The sequence below is a fragment of the Prionailurus viverrinus genome, chromosome D1 (genome assembly GCF_022837055.1).
Source record: "Prionailurus viverrinus isolate Anna chromosome D1, UM_Priviv_1.0, whole genome shotgun sequence".
Taxonomy (NCBI): domain Eukaryota; kingdom Metazoa; phylum Chordata; class Mammalia; order Carnivora; family Felidae; genus Prionailurus; species Prionailurus viverrinus.
This window is the reverse complement of record NC_062570.1, coordinates 33,936,055-33,958,439: the sequence shown is the minus strand read 5'-3', so window position 1 is coordinate 33,958,439 and position 22,385 is coordinate 33,936,055. Positions and strand designations below refer to the sequence as shown.

The window sequence follows — 22,385 nt, the reverse complement described above, 5'->3', positions numbered from 1 at the left end:
ATTGAATATATGTCTTTATTGATACCCTTCTTTGTTGAATTATATTTTTATTTTGTGATCACTTTTGTTATTCAGTGCTGAAATTCACATCCAGGATATTGAGGGTTCTAAAACTGCTTCTGGAAAACAATTTATAATATTTAGAAATGTTTCTTTCACAGTTCATCCCAATGAGCTATTTTGCAAATTTTTCAGAAAAATAAATTCTTATTTTTTAAATAAACGTACTGAAACTAATATGTTCAAATAAATGTGTTCTACAAAGAAGACATACTGGGAGACCATTTACATTTATAAGTATGATTTCACCATTATTCAAAATAATTTAAAACTCAATGATTCATCTTACTATTTTATAACCCATATATTTCAGTGCTGTGTAAGGAAGATAGCAGCTACATTAGTGGAAGGCTTCATAATGCTTGATATTTTTCCTATGCATCAGGCACCTGTGCTGAAAACTTTTCATACATTCTCTTATTCGTTCTTCACAACAAAACAGCATTTTGAGCCTATCTTTCTTTTATAGTTAAAGAATCTGCCATTTGGACAGGTAACAGGTCCTCTTACCTATGTTTGTATGACTCTAAAAAGTACATTGCTAAATGTTATGCTTCATTGTTCAGTTGCCAGCCCATTAAGGACCTCACTCAAGGTCAGAGTTGGTAGGACATGTGGAACTAGACCTCTAACTCATAGTAAGTGTGTTTTCCATTGTATCATTAGGCCTCACTTATGACATCATTGCCAAATCAAGGGTTTGAATTACTTCAATATTACCTATTTCAAATTTAAAGGGTATACTTAGAGATGATCTTCAGTATGAGTAGCATGTTTATAATAGAACCAATATTTGCTTCTTCTCAGTTTCATTGGAATAGACATTGTGAGGATTTTTTTTCTCAATTCATCAAGAAAGCGAATCCATCAAATGTATTAAATTAGAGTGTAACGAGTAACCCATATAAGTAAAATTGGGGTTATGCTGATTTTTGGGAATGACACAATTCATCTATGGAGAATGTAAGGTTGACTGTTATATAGTGTGTTAATTATCTGACAAAATATCTGTCAAGAGAATACATAGCCTAATTTCCTTAATAATTAGTAGGTTTATTTGATATTACAGCACACTTTTTTTCCCTTAAATGTAGGCTTTCTTTTAAAATGTCAGAGTACTAAAAGAAAATAATTATGAAGAAGAGAAAATGAAGACTATATCAAATTCAGAATCTTACAGAATATTTCTGTCACTCATTGGTTTAATAAATTAATTAAAAGTAATATAAAGAAAATTTTTGCTGTCATCCTGACATCCAGATAATGAAATAAATGTAGTACATATCTTACATATAGGCAAATTAGAAATTATTCCTATGTATGAATAGCTGTCCTATTGGTCACTGTAGGACCAATAATAGTTGGTCACTGCCACAGGCCCTTCTGACTTTAACTTTATTTAAACAAAAGATGTATCCTCAAGCAGTTTTTAGAGAATTTGAAATTCAGAAATGAGTGAAAGCAGAGAACAAATTTTAAAAATAAACAATGAGAAAAACTTAGAGGCTCTAATCTCAGAAATGGACTCTCAGGCAGATATGGCTAAATGCAATAGACCCACTATCTACAACCTATTCCCCCTCTGTGGCATTATACTTAAACAACTCAAGCTAAAATTCCACCAATTAAGTAGTCATTTAGGTGAATAAGCATTGTGCTTTAAAAAATAAATTTCCACAAAGAGAATTAGAGGTCAGTAATCTTTAATTTTTAAAAATTTTAAATTTTTTTAATTTATTTTGAAAAAGAGAGAGAGGCAGGAGACGGAAGCAGAGAGAATCCCAAGCAGGCTTCATGCTGTGAGCGTAGAGCCTGATGTGGGGTTTGACTTCACAAATGGTGGGATCAAGACCGGAGCAGAAATCAAGAGTCGGATGCTTAACTGACTGAGCCACTCAGGTGCTCCAGTCATTTTTACTTCAGAGCATATATGAGTTAAATTATATCTTTTTTACCTTTAACATCTTACTGACACAATTTCCTAGAAAAAAGGGGTTATAAGGGAAGACAGTTGGATAAGACTATGAAAATAATAAAAAGGAATTTAAACTCTCTCTATATACACACACACACACACACACACACACAGAGACAGAGACAGAGAGAGTCTGGCAGAGATCTTTTGAGGCCGACTTAATTATTTTGCAATCCCAGTACTGCCTCATTTTAATTACATGATCCACCTTTTCAAACCTTGGTTTCTTAATTCATGTAACAGGGATTATATCTGCCTTCATATTGTAAATATTAGAATAATTATGCATAAAAAAGATTAATGATGCATATAAAGAATATGCCATAGCTCACAGTTTTTTTGGTTCTTGGTTTTCAAGATAAGTAATATACCCTTTGATCCTCAAAGAACGCATCATTTAATAGGGAAGATAGACAAGGTGATAATTTTGTTAAGTAACACCACAATGTGTGAACAGTAAAATAAAGAGGTATCATATGTCAGATGTGCAAAGAGAGCAGGAACCAACTCCACAGGGCCATCAGGAAACTGCAGAGCGGAGTTGACATTTGAGTGCAGTGTTGAGGAAGAAAAATGTTTGTAAATTGCCCCAGTTCTGGGCTGGCATTATAGACAGATGGAAAAACATACACAAAGGAACAAGGATAGAAAAGTAAATAAAAAACAGAATATGAAAAAATAAGCAACTTTCTTTCAAGTTTTTGTCTGAGTCTGTCTCTGCATCCATGAAGAAAGCATATGTAGAAAGGAGAGGTGATTTATTTTCCCCACTCTCTTAACCATAAGAATCCTTGCTTCTAGGACCCTGAAGTCCAAAGAGCTGTGTTAGTATTCTAGATCACTTATTACGAGCTAGGCAGCATTTTGTAAGTTAAATAACAACCAAACCATACTTACAATTTTCTATGGAAAAATGTCTTTGGCTTCAAAGTGTCTTTGGCACTGATTTAGTACAGAACACATGGAATACAATTCATTCATTATATAAAATTGTGGAGAACATCATGGACTCTGGAATCAGACTTCCTGAATTAAAATTCTGCCTGTAGTGTTTAATAACCATGACTTTGGACAAGTTTTAACCTTTCTAATTTAGTTTTCTCAGAGGTAAAATGAGGAAATTACTAGACCAATTCTAAGTGTTCCAAGAATTACAGTTGACATATCTAAGGGACTTGGAGAGGTACCTGGTACATGGTAAACTCCAAAGAAGGACTGAGTATAATTTTCATTACTATATTAAATTTACACATCCAACAGTGATTAGTGCATGACCTGAAATGTCACACTAGTTCTACAATTGTAATTTTATTATTTTTTTATTTTTTTCCTCTAAATATAATTAATTATCCAGTTAGCTAACATAGAGTGTATACAGTGTGCTCTTAGTTTCAGAAGTAGATTCCCATGGTTCATCGCTTACATAAAACACCCAGTGCTTATCCCAACAAGTGCTCTCCTCAATGCCCATAACCCATTTTTCCCTCCCCTTTCCCCCATCAACCCTCAGTTTGTATTTAAGAGTCTCTTATGGTTTGCCTCCCTCTCTGATGAAACCATTTTTTCCCCATCCCTTCCCCCATGGTCTTCTGTTAAGTTTCTCAAATTCCACATATGAGTGAAAACATATGATATCTGTCTTTTTCTGAATGACTTATTTCACTTAACATAATACCCTCCAATTCCATCCATGTTATTGCAAATGGCAAGATTTCATTCTTTCTTATTGCCAGGTAGTATTCCATTGTATATATAAACCACATCTTTTTTATCCAATCATCAGTTGATGGACAATTGGGTTTTTTTTTTTCATAATTTGGCTACTGTTGTTAGCACTGCTATAAACACTGGGGTATATGTGTCCCTATGAATCAGCACTCCTGCATCCTTTGGGTAAATTCTTATCTAATTGTAATTTTATATTTTAATTTATCTCTACAACTTTAGAAATCTTGTAAAAAAAGATGATAAAAATAACAGGGGGAGTGGGTTATAACCTACAAAAACTATTCACAAATTGAATGACCAGCAATATAAACAAATCATATTAAAACTAAGAAAGAAGACCTTACAGATCATATTTGCATCTATCATTAAATTGCTTACTTCCCCAAGCCATTATTTCACTAAACCAATTTAAACCTGGGAACAAATTTTTTGAGCTGGAATAAGTTGATGTGTAATTTATTTTTTTTACATGTCCATCAATAAATGAATGGATAAAAAAGTTATGACATACAGAGAGAAAAAGAGAGGGGGAATATTATTCAGTCATAAAAAAAGAATGAAATCTTGCCATTTGCAGCAACGTGGATAGAGCTAGAGAGTATAATTCTAAGAAAAATAAGTCAGTCAGAGAAAGACAAATACAATATGATGTCACTCGATGTGGAATTTAAGAAACAAAACAAATGAGCAAAGGGAAAAAAAGAGAGAGAGAGAAAGAAACCAAAAAACAGACTCTTAATGATAGAGACCCGATGGTTACCAGAGGGGAGGTGGGTGGAGGGATGGGTGAAATAGGTGATAGGGATTAAAGAGTACCTTCATCATGATGAAAAATAAAATAAATTTTTAAAAATCAACAAAAAATAAAACAAAAACAAAACAAACAAACAGATTTCCAAAGACTTTTCAGTGTTAGAAATCCAACATGTGTATAACTAGCATGTTTTCAGTGAGCACTTACTCACTGAAAGTGAGAAGCCCTGCTTCTGGTTCTTTTTAGGAAGCATTTACCCACACCCAAGTGGAACTAGGAAAATTTGCAAAGGAAGACACCCTGTCCATTACAAATTCTTTTTCTGGTTCACTCCCTTCTTTTTTCAAAAAAACAAAAACAAACAAAAAAAAAAGTGTACCCTTTGCAGTCTATTAAATACCAGTTCCTAGTTGTTGTTGCTTTTTAATGTGAATAGTTATATTCAATAATTATAATTATTTTGTGGTTAAATTCTTTTTGTCCTGTATTTTTTTTTAATTTTTAAAAAAAATTTTTTTTCAACGTTTTTTATTTATTATTTTGGGACAGAGAGAGACAGAGCATGAACGGTGGAGGGGCAGAGAGAGAGGGAGACACAGAATCGGAAACAGGCTCCAGGCTCTGAGCCATCAGCCCAGAGCCCGACGTGGGGCTCGAACTCACAGACCGCGAGATCGTGACCTGGCTGAAGTCGGAAGCTTAACCGACTACGCCACCCAGGCGCCCCTTTTTGTCCTTTATTTTGGCTTAATACTGGATAATATGTTCAAAAAAGAAAAATAATAAAGCAACTTATTAATGTAGTCCTGTTGATCTGTATTCTTTTGTGACAGACATGAAAACTCAAATACATTGTGGTTTAATCTATCCATCATTAACAGGCTTCAGAATCTCCATTTCATCAGTATTAAAACCTAAGATAATTTTTTTAATGACCAAGATAAAACAGTATCATAATATATTAATGGGTTAATCATTTTTTTAAAATATTGTATCTTTCATTTATATATCTATAGAGAATAAAACTGGTAAATTTAATTTTTCTCCCCAAATGATATTAAAATCTGAAATTACCTATAAGGATTTGGAGCAAATTCTGGATTATGATGTTTTCCCAGTCTTGAGTAATGAAAAATTTGTAAATGAATTTGAATTTTCTATGCTATATGTATAATTCATGCTCAATAACTATCCCTTATCACTTGGCTTATAGTAAACTAAGACTATCTATGTGTATGAAACTACAATGATCTGAGTTTAATAAGTCAAAAATAAGTGTAAGGCATGGTTCTAGCCACAAATAAATTATTTATCTCATTAGAGAAACAGAACATGTAAACATTAAACACTAAATAAAACATGACTAAGTAGAGATGATAAATGTAAGTGGTAAGTGCTATTAGAATCTAGGGAATGGAGCCATCATTTTGAGTACTGTGGTTGTGGAAGGTAATCCTGATGAAAGAAACTTAATCCATCTTTCTTAATGTAGAGTATTTTAATGGATATATAGGCTTATAATTTAAATATAACACAGGAATAAATAAGTGCCATTTTGGAGACAGTCTAACCAGAGCAGTGGGCTTATTCTAGTCAAGTGAAAACTAAGGTTGATAAATTAGGTTTGGAGCAGATTTTGAAGGCTTTACATGACAAAATGAGGAGTTTAAATTTTATCAATAAGACAATGGGAAATCACTAATTTTTTTAAGAGAGGAAAATAAATGATGACAATATTATTTTATGAAGATTAAGCTGGAGTTGTTTCCAGAATAGATTGGATGGAAAAGATAGCAGAATCAGGGACCAAATAAACCAGAGATTAAGGTCAAAGATTTAAATTACATTATGTTTATGGAAAGAAATCAGAAAAGACATGAACATGAAATCCTAGAAAGATTATGAGGAAATTCCTTGGTTTGCTCCTGGAACACTTTCAAGCTTTAAATGAGGAACAAAGAAATGTTTGTAAGAACCAATCCAAGATAGTGAATCAAAATTTTAGTAGGAAAATGAAATCAAGAATTCAATGGGAGAAACTATGAACCAAGGAACCCAGGCTCATCCAAAGAATGACATGTAGCCAGATAGAAGTTCATCAATTTATACATTGGCACTGCAGATACAAAAGAACAAACTCCATTTCCTCATTGCTAGAAACCATAATTCAGTGAGGAATATAAAAAAGTAAACATTGGGGCGCCTGGGTGGCTCAGTCGGTTGAGCGTCCGACTTCACTCAGGTCACGATCTCACGGTCCGTGAGTTCGAGCCCCGCATCGGGCTCTGTGCCGACAGCTCAGAGCCTGGAGCCTGCTTCAGATTCTGTGTCTCCCTCTCTCTCTGGCCCTCCCCCCATTCATGCTCTGTCTCTCTCTGTCTCAAAAATAAATAAATGTTAAAAAAAAAAGTAAACATCATTAAAATGCCATGAGATATGCACTAAAATAATGTTTTGAATTGTGCACTGTGAAAACAATACAGTGAAATTAATTCTTCTAAAGATGGGGAGATGAAATTGGGGAATGATTTTAAAAACTGAATGTTAGTTTATTAAATAGAGGGAGAGGTTACATGAAGTACAGAAAAAGGCAAAAGCATGTGGTTGTAAAGTGCCATGGTTATTTTGAGAAATGGAGAAAAGTATTGTGTGGCTACAGAGTAAGATTTGTGAGAAGAGTTACTAAATACAAGATTAAATGGAGAGGAAAAGTACAAATTAGTAAGGTTTTTCAATGCATTGCTAGAGGGTTCAGATTTTACTTTGAAGCAGAGAATTAGCATTAAATATAAAATATTTGTTATATTTGCTGTCTGCTGTTCTTTGTTTATTTGCTTGCTTGGCTCAGGACAATAGCTCTTGTATTAGTAGTAGGAAAGACAAACCAACAGATTCAAGTGTTGATCTGGAATCTTGAATGGCTTTTTCAAGAAAAGACTGGATTGGCAGTATGTCACAGCTCTATTCTGCTGAGTAATGAAAGCCAAGTGAATATTATAAAGGAAAATGCACATTACTTTTAGATGACCAGTTAGAGTAAGGAGTTAAAACAGCTATACAAAAAGATAAGTTTGCTTATAACAACCTGCAATTTTGAAGGACACGTTTCAAAGACATCAGAAAGACAGACTAGGGCCAGATAGCAGAATTCAGATTTGACCATGATGCTTTCAACTAGTAAGATAATTGGAATAGCTGTATATAAAAAACTGTAATGAATGGTATAACATAATTAGTATCAAAAGAAATAAGACACCACAGTAATCCAGAAATATGGGACAAAATTTCTTTCTGGGGTTATTATAGAAGTTGTTTGTGTTTTACTAGGAGGGTGGATGTTTTCTTGTTTTCTTTTTTTGCCTTCTCTCTTGCTTTTTATTTATCCTCCTTTTCTTCTTCCTCTTTCTCTTTTTTCTTCTCTTTCTCTTTCTCCTTCCTCTCAACTGTCTTTTCTTCTTCCTCCTCCTCTTTCCCTTCTTCATCATCACCATTGCTGTCATTGTCTTCTGAGATGGAATGTGAAGTGAAGTTTACTGATAGATAAACTTTAGTGTGCATGGGATGATATTAAGGTATTTTTAGATAAGAGCACACAGCATGTGGATAGCTCATAACCAGTTACAAGTAAAGTTTATTTTTGAATATAACAAGCATTTTTGTTACATAGAATAATCATGCATTCTTAGGACTAGAACATTGAAGTCTTTGAGTGGAAAACAAAGAAATGAAAACATCAGTAAATTAAGAAAAAGGATCATGGCATGTTTTTAGTAGTTGCAATGAACTTTATTGCAGTAATGTTTCATCCTCTTAGTTTAGTCTTCCTCCTTTACCAATGTTACTCTGTCTGGGTAACATCCACATTTATAACAATGATCCATTCAACATCCTGACTTCTCTGTTTCTTAACCTATTTGCCTCCCTTGAATTTGCACTCCATCTCACCTTCGCCACCCATTACAAAAGTTTAAAAACCTGAATTTTGTGAATACCAATGATTCTGCCTTCATCTAAAAAAAGATTCTTTTTTTTAAGTGTTTATTTATTTTTGAGAGAGAGACAGAGACAGAACATGAGCAGGAAAGTGGCAGAGAGAGGGGGCGACACAGAATCCAAAGAGGCTCCAGGCTCTGAGCTGTCAACACAGAGCCCAACGCAGGGCTGCAACCCGTGAGATCATGACCTGAGCAGAAGTCAGACACTTAACTGAGTCACCCAGGTACCCTAACAAATAGATTCTTTGGTTAAGGTATCAAGTATTCTTGAGCACTGACTTTGTACCAGGTACTGTTTGAATTACAAAGGTAACAAAACAATGTGGTCTCTGTCCTGCTTAAACTTATAGATTACAAGAGAAACAGAAATTGAGCAAAGGGATACAGTGTGATCAGATTGAACAATCAGTTACAATTGTAATTAGTTTTACAAAAAAAGAAACAGTTCTATAATATACACTATATATATTATATATATATAATATATATAGAAATATAGAGAAAAATAGAATATATAGAGAAATCAAATATATAGAAAATATTATAGTACTATTTCTCTAATATATACATATATGTATATATTAGAGAAATGATATGGGTATTGATATACATATAGATAGATAGATGATAGATAGATAGATAAAGATAATTAGAAATGGAAAGAGAGAGATACAGACAGACAAAGAAACAGAGATTAACCTGGTTGGATGGGGAGGGGGAGGATGTAGAGGGTAAGAAAATACCCTGTATTTGAATTGAAATTTAGTTGTCTACAAAATTGGAAATGACTAAATGAATTCTGCTTTGCAAACAGTGGGAACTTTTCTTGGGGAGCAACATAGAATAAGGAGGGAAAGTTGGCTTCAGAATTAATGTAGTCCTAGATTTGTAGCTCTTACCTGTCATTTAATAGCTCAGTGATGTTGAACAAGTTATTTAACCTTTCAAATAATCGGTTTCCTCTCAATTAAAATGGAGATAATCATGCCTACTTTGTTGTGTTTGTAAGATTTAAATGACAATATAGTTACATACACTTACAGCACTAGGCTTACAGCAGGTGTTTAAAAAGTTTTTTCTTTCTTTACATCTAGAATCTTTAATGCACATAAAGCCCCATGATGAAGCTGTGATAATTGGCATCCCCCCCCCTCTGGAAAGATTTATCTTTTGAACCATATCATTCACAAAGCCTTTGAAACCCATAAGAATTTTTATAAAATAAAATATGTGGTGAATTGTTTACAAAGTAAATCAGGGCCTGGTATGTTTAGTATCTCAAATCTGAGTGCTAACAGCAGGAATGCTGGCATTCTCAATAACAAGACTGAAGTGAGAAAACAATCTGTGCAGATTAAAGTGTAAAAATAAACTTTTAACAATAGTTAAAACAACCCATTTGTCACATTTTTCCCCGAGTTATGCAACTAAGCAGCTGATCAAATGAGCTAGCAGAACTAATTCCTCCAAGGATATTTAAGTCCCATGACCTCTCAGTGATTACTGTATGAATAAATAGACAGCTATGGGTAAGAAACTTTTCTGGAAGGAGCAATTTCTCTGAATAATGCTAAAGAATCTAGAACTAAAAGGTAATGTGGTTTTCTAGGTAGTTATAAGGTATAGAAGCTCACTCCAGTGAACCTAAATAAGAGACTTTTGTTTTCAGGAAATACATGGCATGGTAAGCTAAAGGAGAGATTCGAAAATTCCAAGATTAGGGTTTGCAATATGGCCCAACTCCATGGGGACTAAGACTGTAAAATAGCTGAATCCAAACAGTCCTAGGAATCTTAGTAATAGGATTATATGGCTATTTCCTTTATATATTTCCCAATAATGCAATTAAGCTCTTATACATAGTTTTTATTTTTTTTATTTATTTAATTTTATTTAATTTTATTTTATTTTACTTTCCAATTGGCTTAGTCTTACCTTCTGATTTGAATAGATCTTCTTTACCTTCCAGATAGTGTGTGTGTCGAAACTGCTTTCTCATAAATAAACCATATAGAAATACAGCTGCTAATCATAGCAGGTACCAATATTTTTTTTTCATATTTGAAAGGCACACACAGACAGATAGACACACAGACATAGACACACATACAGACACACACACACACACAATGCACAAAGTCAAAGAAAACTTAGTAAGAAAATCATGCATCAGAGTTTTAAATTGGACTTATGTTTTTGGTTATGAAGATATATTTACAGTGAAGTTTCTGTAATTGTATTTGTAAATACAAATTTATAAAATAGCAAACATACTGGGGCACCTGGGTGGATTAGTCGGTTATGCTTCTGACTCTTGACTTTGGCTCAGGTCATGATCTCACCATTGTGAGATGAAGCCCCATGTCGGGCTGAACATGAAAACGCTTAGGATTCCCTCTCTCCCTCTCTCTCCTTCTCCTTCTCCTCCTCCTCCCCTGCTCATGCTCTCTCTCTCTCAAAATAAAATAAACATTAAAAAAATATCAAACATACTTAATTTCCTAAAAATGGAAAACTTTTTTTTAATAAAAGGAAAGCTTTTAACATACTTCTCATAGTGAATATTCAACTCTTTGTTAAACTTTTAAAATTTTCTCTATCGAGACTATTGTTTTAAAGCTAGAGAGCTTATTGTTTTGTTCAGAAAAAAATATATAGTTGATTTCTTTAGACTTTACTTTTATAAATTATTTTTCCCAGTTATTGATGCACATGGGTTGAGTCTTCAGATTATGGTGGAGAGAGATGCATATATTTCTCTAAATCACAATGTCAAGAACAGGAGAAGAAAATACGTCTTAAAATTCAGTAATCAATGGAAACCAATTACAGTGTGAAGCATCCCCTTGATCAAATTTTTCTTGGTGTGTGGAAAGGGAAACAAAATCTATTGGTCTCTCTGATTTTCAGAATATATGTAATAGTCATGAAAAACATCTAATAATAAACACTTCTAGTTCTTTTCAATCTCCTTAGATAAATACTACTCATAATGGTACATTTATTTGAAGATAACACAAATTATTTATTTCCTCTTGCCAAGAGATCCATCAATCACTTTATTTACATAACAATGATTCATCTTGAGAAAGTATGATTCAGAAAAATATATACTTTTGAAGAGAGAAAACAATATGTTGTCTATCTAAGCTTGTGAAATTGTTGCTTATCAGATAGGACTCCATTTTGGAATTGAAAACACGGCATCTGGATAACATTTTCAAAGATTATAACTTTTAATTTATTTGACTACAGTAGTAAAGAGGAACATATGAATGTGCAATATATATTCCCTAACATACTTCTAGATTTTTAAATCATTAGTAATATTAACATTCGCATTGTAGAGAAGAAAATTGACCCAGAGAGGGTTTGTGATTGCCTCAATGTTTCAATAGAGCCAGGGCTGGAGCTGGGATTTACATCACTTATCTACAAATCACAAGTTGATATTCAGTGTGTCCCAAAAAGATGAGTACATTAGCACAAAGTCTATTGGCACAATGTGAACTATTTAGTCTTTTCCTTTCATTCCATCTCATATTTGTCATCATCATTATTGTTATTATCATTATTATTTACTGGTGTTGTGTTGTTGTTGTTGTTGTTGTTGTTTATTTGGGCTTTTATTTCCTTACCAGGTCACTTACACAGCACAACACTTACATATTTATATTCAAATTGCTAAAGACAGTTAAAAAAGATATTTACAAATGAAACATCTGCAAAGATTGATTATCACTAGGCTTAGAGTTGAAACATGTACAATGAAATTTTTGTAAGTTTTCCATTTTTTTGGATGTTGTTGGCTCTCTAGTCTGCAACACACTTAAAGAAACAGTACTTGAAATTACATTCCACTTAGGGAAAGCACCTTAACTCTTTGCAAGTAATTGGAATAAACAAGAAAATCAATGGTAATGCAAGCTGGTGCAGCCACTCTGGAAAACAGTATGGAGGTTCCTCAAAAAACTAAAAATAGAACTACCCTATGACCCAGCAATTGCACTACTTGGCATTTATCCAAGGGATACAGGTGTGCTGTTTTGAAGGACACATTCACCCCCATGTTTATAGCAGTACTATCAACAATAGCCAAAGTATGGAAAGAGCCCAAATGTTCATCGATGGATGAATGGATAAAAAAGAAGTGGTGTGTGTGTGTGTGTGTGTGTGTGTGTGTGTGTGTATATATATATATATATACACATGTATATATGTGTATATATGTATACATGTGTGTATATATATATATATACACACAATGGAGTATTACTTGGCAATCACAAAGAATGAAATCTTGTCATTTGCAACATGTCGATGGAACTGGAGGGTATTATGCTAAGTGAAATTAGTCAGAGAAAGACAAAAATCATATTACTTCACTCATATGAAGACTTTAAGAGACAAAACAGATAATCATAAGGGAAGGGAAACAAAAATAATATAAAAACCGGGAGGGAGGGGGACAAAACAGTAAAGACTCATAAATATGGAGAACAAACTGAGGGTTACGGGAGGGGTTTTGAGAGGAGGGATGGGCTAAATGGGTAAGGGGCACTAAGGAATCTACTCCTGAAATCGTTGTTTCACCATATGCTAACTAATTTGGATGTAAATTTAAAAAAATAATAAAACAAGTTATAAAAAAGATGATTTATCATAAATAAAAAAATAAAATTTATATTTGAATTGCCAAAAAAAAAAAAACAACCATGAAGACATAGAAGGAGAATAATGTTGTCTCAGCTGGAAGACCTTTGTTTATCAGGAATTAGGGTAATTTGGGGTCATCTTCTAATGGCATGTAATTTTAATAGGGCAGCCTACTATCCAAGAAAAGGTATGAAGAAAGAGATGAAGACATGTACAGTGTCTCCAGGGAGAAAAAATAAATAAATAAGTGAAATAAAAAAAATAAAATAAAATAAAAATAAAGGAACTACCTTGAATAAAGAGATAGGCCTAATATTTTGATATTTAACTAAGTCTCTTATAGGACTGCTTCTCTTTCCTTTAACATCAAACCCTACCCAACAAAACAAATTACAAGCTACACCACATATGACTTGAAATAATAAAACTTGAAATTAAAATATGGATATGGATATTAATCCGTGACAGACAGTCAATGATTGATGTAGTACATGTGGTTATGCCTGAACTGTTGTGACTGAAATCCCTCAATAGAGTGATGTCAAGCAAATAGCTGTTAAACACCTAAGGTCAGAAAATTCCTATTTTTGCCATTCTGCCAACAGCATTCTATAGGAACTTGAGCCAGTTACCTGACTTCTTTGACTTTTAACTCTCTCATCTTAAAAAAAAAAAGATAAATTATATACACTAACATGGACTTCAGCTCTAACATAATTGTCCCATGAAATGTAGGGCAAAACTTAATTGCTGAATGTAATCAATTGTCAAAGAACAAGAAAGGTGAAGAGCTTTCTCATCTGTCCTTATATCTTCACCATAAGAGTAAAATTAGAAAGAGTTATACCTTATAGTGCAGCTCAAATTAGATAATGTAATTTGAAGCTTCTTATTCAAACCTTTCAATTTTATATTTCATATATAGTTGAGAAAAGAAGTAGAAGAGGAAATAGTGTTGAGAAAGAGAAGTGCTTAAACATTCATTTTGATAAAATAAGACTAACCACTCAATTCACTTGCTATATACAAATCAGGCTCTTGGTTCAGTGAACACTGGACTAGAAAGCAATCAAAGGAATCAGCGTATTGGAGTAATACATTACATCAATGGTAATTCTCTTCTGTTCCTCAGAGTATGGATTAGAAAAATGAGACCTGCAAGTCACTGACCTATCAGAGATGGAACAGTCTAAGTCATTAGCAAAGCTACGTTCAGAAGCCAATCTTTTTGGTGCAAATATCAGTGATATTTGTCTATGATTACTTTGAAAAACACTAACAAAGAAAAAGCAAAGATAATCTTCTTGTCCTCAGTGAATTTGAATACTTTCCATCTAAAGTGGGCCACATTCTTTCTTCAAGGCCCATATCAAATTAATAATTGATAGATAGATGATTGATGATAGATGATAGATAGATAATAAATACATAAAAGTTTTCTTGCCAAAGGTAACCTTTTCTGTCTTTGTACATCCAGTATATTTTGCCTTTATATCTTATATCACTTTTCTTACTCTTTCTAGTTTTCATCTCTCCTGTCCTTTTTCATCTCACACACATACACAAAGAGGGATTACACATAGCACTATCTATACATGCACATGGGCCTAGATGTGCACACATGCCCATAAACACAAACATCCCCAAACACATACAAGCTGCTCAGAGAAACATCTGTACTAAATTATAACTATCTCCTCTATACTGCTTTATATACAGGATCTCCTAAAATTTGGGGGAGGAAATTAGCTCCTCGGTTGCTAGTTGAGAGCACTAGCACAGGAATTCACCAGTCCTCAGCTAGGTCTTTGTTTAGGTGAAAGTCATATCCAATCTCAGAGTTTCAACTGCCACTTCTAAATGATGACATTAAATATCTGTCACTTGTCCAGAACTCATTCCGAGCTTCATTCCCTCATTGAGTTGTCTACTCATATTCTTCTGAATATCTTACAGGTATCAAACTCAGTACTCCTAAACTGAGTGTCATCAGCTTTTCCACTGTAGCTGTGTTCTTCTTCCTTTCATTCACATCATCATCCAGCCCCGAAGCTGAAAGCCTTAGTGTCATTATTGAAGAGGTCCACACCCTTGTCTCCAGCAACCACCCTCAATGTGTGCCAAGCTCACTTATTTGTTGTTGTTGTTGTTGTTGTTGTTGTTGTTGTTGTTGTTTTTGTCTAGTGCCTCTTCTCTCTCACTCTCTCTCTCTCTCTACCACTGTAATTCAAGTTTGGACCTTTATTCCTTCTATCTTGCATTATTGAAATAATGTTATTGATGTACTGGTTTCTGCTTCCAATTTCAGTATATACATCTCAGCAGAATACCACTCCTCTATTCAAAACCCAAGTGGTCCAAATTATTTACAGATTAAAGTCTGAATGAGTTACTCTGGTCATCAAAGCCCTCTACTTTTTGTACTCCATTTATATTTCCAAATTTGCCCAGTATCATTTCTCTTCATATACCAAACATGCCAGAAAAGCTGATATTCCTACTTCTGGTAGTTTCCCACCTTTTTGTCTTTATTCCTAGAGTTTCATTTGCTTTCTCTCCTATCTTTTCCCTACTTATTCAAATCCTAACTATTCTTATATATATATATATATATATATATATATAGTGCTTCAAATGTACATAATAGTTTAAGGATATCTTGTTCATAGCACTCATCACTTCCTATCTTGAATTACAATAATTTTATATATATTGCTCTTCTTCCATACTTGAGTCATTGTCTAAGAATACACTTGCTGAGTGCTGGAGAGCACAGCCCATGGTTGATTTATCTTAATAATCCCCACAATGCCTAGCAAAATGCTTGCATATGATAAATATTCAATAAATATATGTTAGTGGTTAGCATAGCTGTCCTCCAGTAAATATATGTTGACTTAATGAATAAGCATTCATTTTTATGACAATGATAAAGAAAGTTTTTACTTATTTAGAAAAAAACACAATCATTTATCATGGGAAATGTTCATAGTTATTTATTTCCCATGGAATATAATCAGTAACAAACTAGCAGTGTTGATTAACATTTCTAATAATTATTACTTGAAATAGTATTGAATATACATGCAACTTCAGACTGAGTCCAAGTGTACTTCTTACTTCAATGCATTAAAAATTTAGCAGTCATCAAACAGACATTAACAACCAAACCACGGTGCTTTTCAATGTAACATCTCCAGAATTGGAAGGAAATTGTGACATTAATTTTATGCTTAAAGAATGCTCTCTATTTGCCAGGTGTGATGGGAGAATATGAGCCGAAAATTGAGGTCCATTTTCCTTTCACGGTTACAGCTGCTAAGGGAACAACTGTTAAGATGGAATGCTTTGCACTTGGCAAGTAAGTACACATTCTTCCATAATTAGATACAATTATTTATTAAAGTGTGATATATCTTATTTTTGGATCACTTATTTTGCTAGATTTAATTTTCCCAGAAGCTCCTTGGTAGCTATTCATAAAAAAGAAAAGAAAAGAGAAAAAAACAGGAAGATGGGAATTGATGAAGTAACCAATTATAATTATCTTTCTAGTGATTTCTATGAACAGTAATGTATATAGTCTTGCTATTTTAACATGAAGCAAACTTCTCTAAGTAAAAGAAGAGCTTTACATCTCTTTGCCTATATGTCTTAAATTTTCAATGTCATTCTTAAATATCATTCAACAATGATATAAATAAAACATGGATAACAAGATAAGGTGTTATCTGCTTTTTGTGCATATGATATAGATTCTGATAAGATATAATGAGACAACAGTATAAAAATCATAAAGATAGTAGTTACAGTGAGTCAATTGATTAGTATTTTCTGAAAGAATGATAACATGATAGCACCAGCTGTCAATATGTACAATATGCAATCATTCCCCAAATGAAAAAGATGTTATATATCACACTATAATGACTGCTAGACTTAATGATTCTATTTCTGAGGGCTTAAATCCTATAATATATATAATCACTTGTCAATGATGTTTATAATATGACTATTGAGCATAGAGGCAGGAGTAAGATTTTGATTATATTTGATTAGAGTATTATGATTTATTTTAAACAGAGTGTTGTTTTGTATTTTTAAGGTGATAAGACCTCAGGGTCCTTTCTAGACTCTGTAATTATAATTTACATAAATGCATCTCTATCAGAGTTACTAATCATTTAACTTCAGTTGTGGTGAGCTAGCTCCCACAACATAGCTATAAAGTACTTGGAGATAAAACATGCTATATAAATGTGCTTAAAGTAGGTTTAGCTTATGGGTGAGAAAAAATATTAGTAAATTTGAAAAATTCATATTTATAGTAAATTTATATATAAAAACTCATAGTAAGAAGAGGTTTAAGGAATGAACATAGTGAACATCATGCTTTTTTAAAATTTAAAACTGATTAAAATAACATACACATGTGCAATTCTGTTTAAATCTGAGTAGAAGCATGATCATAATAGATTGAAAACAAAATAAATTGTTATGTATTCCATTTGTAAGCAAAATATGCCTGTAAGTAGAAATATATTTCAAGAACTAAAAATTCATCTAGGGGGTATTTGGGATGATATCTGAGGAAGCTTTCCAAACCTAAATATACTGGTTAAATGGACATGATTAAATCAACCTTAAAATTATTGTTTTTCACTATTTGCCATACTGAGGTGTCAATTGTGCCTGAAAATGTCCTGAGTAATCAGCTGGATTCTGATAAATACAAAAATAATATATTTTGACTTAATGTCAAAGGTTTTAGTATATCCTGCAGTTAAATAATTCTCTTTTTTTTCCTTCAGTTAAGTCATTCCTAAATGCCAGAATTTGCATTAAAACTACAAACAAAAGAAGGTCATATTGTAAAACATATTACAGAAATGGATTTATAGAGGAAAAAAAATAATTTGGGATATTTCCCCAGGCAGGCTTATTTAATAAGTTAGATGTGTTTGCTTTTGGAATTCTTAAAATATGTTTAGTAAATTGATCCTTAAAATCCCTTTCATTCTAGGTGGAATCCAACAGTCAAATTATGTTATTTTAATACTTTATTTTCTTCATCTTTTCCACTCCTTTGTTACTCCTTCTCCCCATTTTCCCCCAACATAAGTAAGCAAAAGGGAAGATAAAGACACACAGCCTATCAAGAAAGTCTGTTGCTCACTTGATATCCTTTTTATGAAGTGTCATAATTATGAAAAAAGCATGTATGAAGAGTTTACCTCTACCTAAAGATTAACCTACCACTGATGAAAGTAAACAAAATTTAAAAATAACATCTTTACATGTGTTAATTATTTTAAAACACTTTTTTAATGTTTTTTTTTCTATTTTGAGAGACAAAGAAAAAGATAGAGGATGAGCATCAGGGGGGGCGGGGGGAGAGGGAACAGAGGATCCAAAGTGGGGCTCCATGCTGACAGTAGAGAGTTCGATTCGAGGCTCAAACCCACAAACCTTGAGATCATGACCTGAGCCACGCAGGTGCTAATTTTTTTAGAGTACACAATCATGTGGAATAGATCCTTATTGCATCCCAACATAATCATAGAAATTTCAAATTAATACCTGAGCATCTGCTTACTTCCCACAGCCCACTTGAGCTGTTTCCCACCTTAACAAGGACATTCTCTGGTGGATCTTTGACTGTCTAAGAACTTTATTATATACCACTAGATACTGATCAGGACCTTGCCACTCAAGCTGATATCCCCTTTCAGTGTGTTCACATAGTGTTTTAAACAAATGTTCCTCATGGGGTATTATAACCAAATTCTGGCATAGAGGATACCAAACTCTTTGCTATCTCATGGCCTTTACAATTGCTTTCCCTCTATAGGGAAAACTCTTTCCTGTTCTTTCCATGCTAGCTCCCACTTATCCTTTGGCCTCAACTTAAATATAACCTTCTAAAGAGAAAAGCTGTTACTACTTTATGTAACTCACACTCATTATTCTCTATCTAAATATTTGGGGTATTATTCATCATAACCCTTATTATTTATATTATTTACATATAAGTTTCTCTGATTATTTCCCCACTGGATCAGGCATAAATCCAAGTGGAAACAGGATACAACTCATATGGTTCAAAAGAGTTTACTAAAGGCACGCATTCAATATCCATGAGCAAGGTTAAGGTAACCAAAAAAAAAAAAAACCTGAGGCATTTGTAGACTAGTGATACCAAGAAGTCATTCCCACCCTTAAGCCAGAATGAAAAAGGAGGAGGAGATAATAATGTCACCAAAACCAGAAAGAGCTGGATATATGGAGTGGGCTGTGGCCCCCAAGGCAACTATAGACACTGAAGAAATGCATTAAAAGAACACGGCTAAGGAAAGGGTCAGGAAATTCATTTCCTTATTTCTTTTTCTTCATGCCTCCCCATCTCTGGTGGCTCACATGGCTAAAGGCAACCAGAAGCCTACCTGCAAGCCCAGAGGAGCTGTTGGCAGTACACAAAGCAAAGGAGGGAGTCTGGGGGAAAAGGAAGATGACAGATAAGGGAGGCAAATGGAATAAGTTTTAAACTCCATGAAAGCAGGAATCATGAGTACATTCTTTACTTATTCCTAGTGCCTACCACAGTGCTTGACACGTAACAGCACTCAGGAAATATTTGTTGCGGGAATGAATAAAGTCAGAAAGATTCTGTCTACTTAATACAATTCAAGTCTTTATTAGTAACACATAATAAATAAACAATAGCCTTTTATGCATAAAATCTTTTGATTAACTCCTCATCTCCCAAACAAATCCACCTACATTCATACCTCTACTTCTTGCCCTTTCATCTTTTCTCATTTATGTCTACATTTACACTTATATTTTAGTCCTCACTTTTCCTGCTTATTCTTACCTCACTCCACCAGTATCTCTCTTAGACCTACAATTTCTCCTTCTCATTTTATTTTATTTTTAAGGCATGTTACCATGTCCAAATTATACTTACTATTTTAAAAAAATGATCCCAAAATCTTTCCTTTACCTATTGATTCTTAGGAAAAGTTTGGTTGTTTCCTTTGAGGGATAAAATGAGGTTAAAATGAGGAAGATTTATCAAAGAAGCCAATCTAGAAAGGCTATTTATTGCATGATTCCAACTATATTACATTCTGGAAAAGGCAAAACTATGGATGCAGTAAAAATATCAGTATTTCCAGGGCTAGGGTAAAAGAGAAATGACTAGATGAAGCACCGAGAACTTTTACAGTAATAAAGCTATTCTGTGTGATACTATAATGTTGGAGACACGTCATTATGTATTTTATCAAAACCTATAGAATAAAACAAGAGTGAACTCTAAAGTACATTATCATCTTTTAATGATAATAATTTGTCAATATAGCTTCATCAATTGTAATACTTGTACCACTTTGATGAAGTGTTTGATAACATGGGGAGGGGGTCTGTTGGGTATATGGGACAGGAAGTATATTGTACCTGTACTTTCTGCTTAATTATGCTATCTGTGAACCTAAAACTGCACTTAAAAAGTAAAGTCTATTTTTAAAACATAATTAAAAAATAAATCAGAAAATAAATAAATACCAGTGTGAAGGACATAGTGAAATACATATGTCAGAGAGAGTGATATTTGATGCAATAATGGCATGAAGGACAAACAAGGAGATCAAAAGTACAAAATTTGTTGTTCCCACTTTTACCTTCTCCCACCCTTACTGGAGCAACTCAGACTTCCGACCAGAAATCACCATTTATATAATGTCATTCATTAAATCCACTACTTTCCTAGATACTCCTCTCTCAAGGAAAAATAATTAATTCATTAACGCAAAGGAGCCAAAAAGCAAGAAGTGTGCTTGTATAGCTCATCTGGTAAATGCAAATGGGCTAACGTACCTTGAAAGGACCTAGAACTGAGTACAAGTCTGGAGATTTTAAGAAATAACTATGCTCCAGGTACTGTACTAATTTCTAAGTATTTCCATCATCCTTATTCTCATTCTATCATCATACATTTAGCTGGACTTAGCTGGACTATTTTCAGTTCAGTCTGTCATTAAATAAGCAACAGTATACACTTTGACTTCAATTTTTATCTTTAGAGTTACATTGCCCATCGGTTTTGTTCCAGTTTAAATTGAGACTTAAATACAATAAAGACAGATTCCACCTCTTGAATTTTCTCTGACCAATGATATCATTCATGAATATCATAAGCCATACTGGAAATTTCTTTGATTGTTAACAACTTTCAAAACATATCAGAATACTGATCCATTGCTCACAAACTACATTTTTATTCATCTTAAAAAGTAAGTACATCTACTTCTATATAATCTGTTTCTAAAGGTATTCAGTTCTTATAATTTAGAAGATGTAAATTAATGCAGCCATAGTTTCACAGATCATTTAAAAATATATAAGCTGATATTTTTCTTTATTCTTAAAGAAAAACAGCAGCAGTAAAAATATTTTAGGTTATCGAATTTCACTATATCATAGAATCACACCAGTTCACCAATCTGCCTAATGTGAAGTTAAATACAAAGTCAATACGAGAGCAAAAATCTGCAAGTTGTCTTCTAAATAAATCTCTATTTAAATCTGAATTTAGGAAAAATCAAAGGGTTTCTCTGTAGGCTACTGCAGCAGAATGCAACATGGGAATGAGTTATACTTGTAGAAATCTTTCTGCAAATAGAATTATACAATACTGAGTACAGAAAATATGGGTGAAGTGACTATGACACATTCTGTTTAGTACTGGTCAATTCTGCAAAGGTAGAATCCCCCCCCAAAAAAATGGGAAATGCTTAAAAAGCATCCATAGGGCAACAAAGGTATGCAAAGGCCTGAGAAATACAGAAAAGTGAAGAAAAAAAAAAGAATGGGGATTAATTGCTTTGGAAATAAAAAGGCTGTTGCAGAATGCTATTATCAAGAGATTGCTCATACACTGTTCTCCAGTTTCATCGAGGTGAGAGAGCTTGAAATTCCAACAGTTTGGGACTAAACTAGCAGAATTAGATTGGGTCTAATGTAGAAGTTTGTGACAAAAAAAAAAAAAAGTTGTTACAGGGAAAAATGGATTATCAGCAGAGGCAGTAGAAACTCTACCCACACTAATGGAAGAATATAATATCCATTTGTCTCCCAATAATCTAGATGGAATGTTTCCTGAAAAGAAAGAAATGGTCTGGGTCAGGATTGGAAATGAAAATTTTAAAATAAACAT

General features: G+C 33.3%; 1 protein-coding gene across 1 annotated transcript in view; it reads left to right on the top strand.

Annotated features, from left to right (window-relative positions):
• Positions 1 to 22,385, top strand: part of CNTN5 (contactin 5) — a 552,161-nt gene that overhangs the window by 191,912 nt on the left and 337,864 nt on the right. The window contains exon 7 of the mRNA XM_047879464.1: positions 16,427 to 16,529. Coding sequence (XP_047735420.1) covers positions 16,427 to 16,529 — 103 coding nt within the window. The remainder of the gene's footprint in view (positions 1 to 16,426; positions 16,530 to 22,385) is intronic.